The sequence below is a fragment of the Cyprinodon variegatus genome, unplaced genomic scaffold (assembly GCF_000732505.1).
Source record: "Cyprinodon variegatus isolate N-32 unplaced genomic scaffold, C_variegatus-1.0 Scaffold694, whole genome shotgun sequence".
NCBI classification, from domain to species: Eukaryota; Metazoa; Chordata; class Actinopteri; order Cyprinodontiformes; family Cyprinodontidae; genus Cyprinodon; species Cyprinodon variegatus.
This window is the reverse complement of record NW_015151147.1, coordinates 231,981-234,031: the sequence shown is the minus strand read 5'-3', so window position 1 is coordinate 234,031 and position 2,051 is coordinate 231,981. Positions and strand designations below refer to the sequence as shown.

General features: G+C 44.8%; 1 protein-coding gene across 1 annotated transcript in view; it reads right to left on the bottom strand.

The window, feature by feature from the left end:
• LOC107097417 (cadherin-23-like) overlaps positions 1-2,051 on the bottom strand; it is a 131,667-nt gene that overhangs the window by 18,422 nt on the left and 111,194 nt on the right. The window contains exons 26-29 of the mRNA XM_015394556.1: positions 1,830-1,959; positions 1,333-1,596; positions 1,097-1,258; positions 643-899 (exon numbers count right to left, since the gene is read on the bottom strand). Of these exons, the coding sequence (XP_015250042.1) occupies positions 643-899; positions 1,097-1,258; positions 1,333-1,596; positions 1,830-1,959 (813 nt within the window). The remainder of the gene's footprint in view (positions 1-642; positions 900-1,096; positions 1,259-1,332; positions 1,597-1,829; positions 1,960-2,051) is intronic.

Here is a 2,051-nt window from a genome sequence, read left to right as displayed (position 1 = left end):
CTTAATGTAGTTGCGCTTTTAGATTTGTAGTTGCAGTTTGCACTTCAGGGCCACCGTATCAAGGTGTAGACCCCCCCCCCCCCAAAAAAAAAGTAAGTATAATGCAGCAGGAGCAGTAAAAACATGCGTGATGCTTGTACAACTTTAGTTCTGACGCGCAGCTGTAACATCTTTGCTGCTCTAACTGCGGGGTCAAAAAGTGTGTTTAATGCGCGTTGGGCGGGGCTACTCTATGCTTTCTTTGCCTGTAACAATGGCAGCTATATTTGCTGTGATCAGTGGGTAAAAAAGTAGTTTAAATGTGTTTTTAAGTGAGAAAGTCCACATGAAAACTTCCTCTGTTCATCAAGATTAATATCCGGACTTCAAATATTATTTCTCAGTAGGAGCCACTCAGATCTACTGTACACCGGCGGTGCTCTGTCAACAGCAGCCTCTGGCCCGGTCACCTCTTCGCAGTTTTCTGCTGATGTATGTAATGCATATGTAAAATCAAACATATTTTGCCAGCAGGTTTCATCAAACATATTTTGCCAGCACCAAGATGCGCGTCAACCATTGATTTTGCATGTAAACCAGCTGCTTCTGCTGCCTCTTGCGGTCTGAACGTAGCATTAGACAGTGAAAGGGAGAAAGTCTGACCTGTATGTCATCCAGGTTTACGATGGCTCCTGTGATGTTGGACAGCAGGCTGATGAAATCGTCCTGGTTTTCCCGAACCCAGTCAGGAATCTCGTTGAAGACTATCTTGACCCTCTGGTCGTCTCGGAGGATGTAGATGTTCACGTTGGTGGTGGCGCTGTGACCTGCTAGGTCACAAGCTAAAATCTCTAGCTGAAAGTAGCCTGGGTCGTAAGCCGTGAAGAGGTCATAAGTCCGAATCATTCCATCCGTCAAACCTGCAACGAGATGAAGCAGGAAAAGAATCCCACAGGGAATCAAACAATGGTGAAAAAAAAAAATAACTGGTACATTTTGTTGCATCTCAAATTTTTAAAACACATTATTTACTAAAAACGATTGAAAATAAGTGTTAAATGGTTCTGTTGTACCAAGTGAGATCTGATGTATATGTTGGTGAAACACGTTTTCTCACCAATGGTGAAGATGTTGCCCACGTCTTCGCTGCCGTTGCTCTGGGTCTGGAAGTAGCGGATAGTAACGATGTGGTACTGGACCACACTGTTGTTTCCAATGTCGTTGTCTACAGCCACCACTTTGATGAGGTCTGAGCCGACTTTAGCATTCGCAGCAACACCTTAAACAAAAACACCAAGTTAGTCGATAAGTTAGATTTCCTCGCAACCTCTAACACTGAGCTGTCATCTTTACCGGCGGTGTATTCTGTCTTAGAAAAACGTGGCGTCTGGTCGTTAATGTCATCCAATTCTATTCGGACTTCCAGAAGGCTCGGGTCAAGATTGGGGTCCAGTGCTTTGGCTCGTAATGACCTTTGACCCTTGGGTGGAGTCCAGCTCCTGTTGCTGGAGGCCTTGATGATGATGAGGTAGGCTGGGATCTCCTCCCTATCCAGGTCCTTGAAAACCTTCAGCACTCCATCGAGACTCAGGCCAAAGTTTCCGTCGCTGTTTCCTCCTTCGGCAGGACATGAAAAAGATGTCATGTGAAGATGGATCTTTCCAAATTCCTGCAATGTTCTCTAGCTTTTGATGTGCAAAAGCTGTCATCTCTTCACACAATAGGAAGATAATATATTCAGAAAATAATCCCTGGAACCTGTTCTGAAATCCAGGCGTTACTATAAAAAAGGATATCTTTCATCATGAAATGATAAACAGCACAAACATCTTCAAAGAAAGCCATTATACCGGCAATGAAGTAATAGACAATGGCATTGGAGCCCTCGTCTGCATCCACAGCTCTGGTTATGTTGCCCACCACAGTACCAGGGGGGGAGTGCTCTGGAACGGTCAGCTTCTGGTAGGGCAGGCTGCCCCGCTGAGAGGAGAAACAAACCGTTACGAGATGCAACTGTTAGGTTTGTGCTTTATACATCATGTGCATTGTTACTTTATTAGCCAGATTAGAGA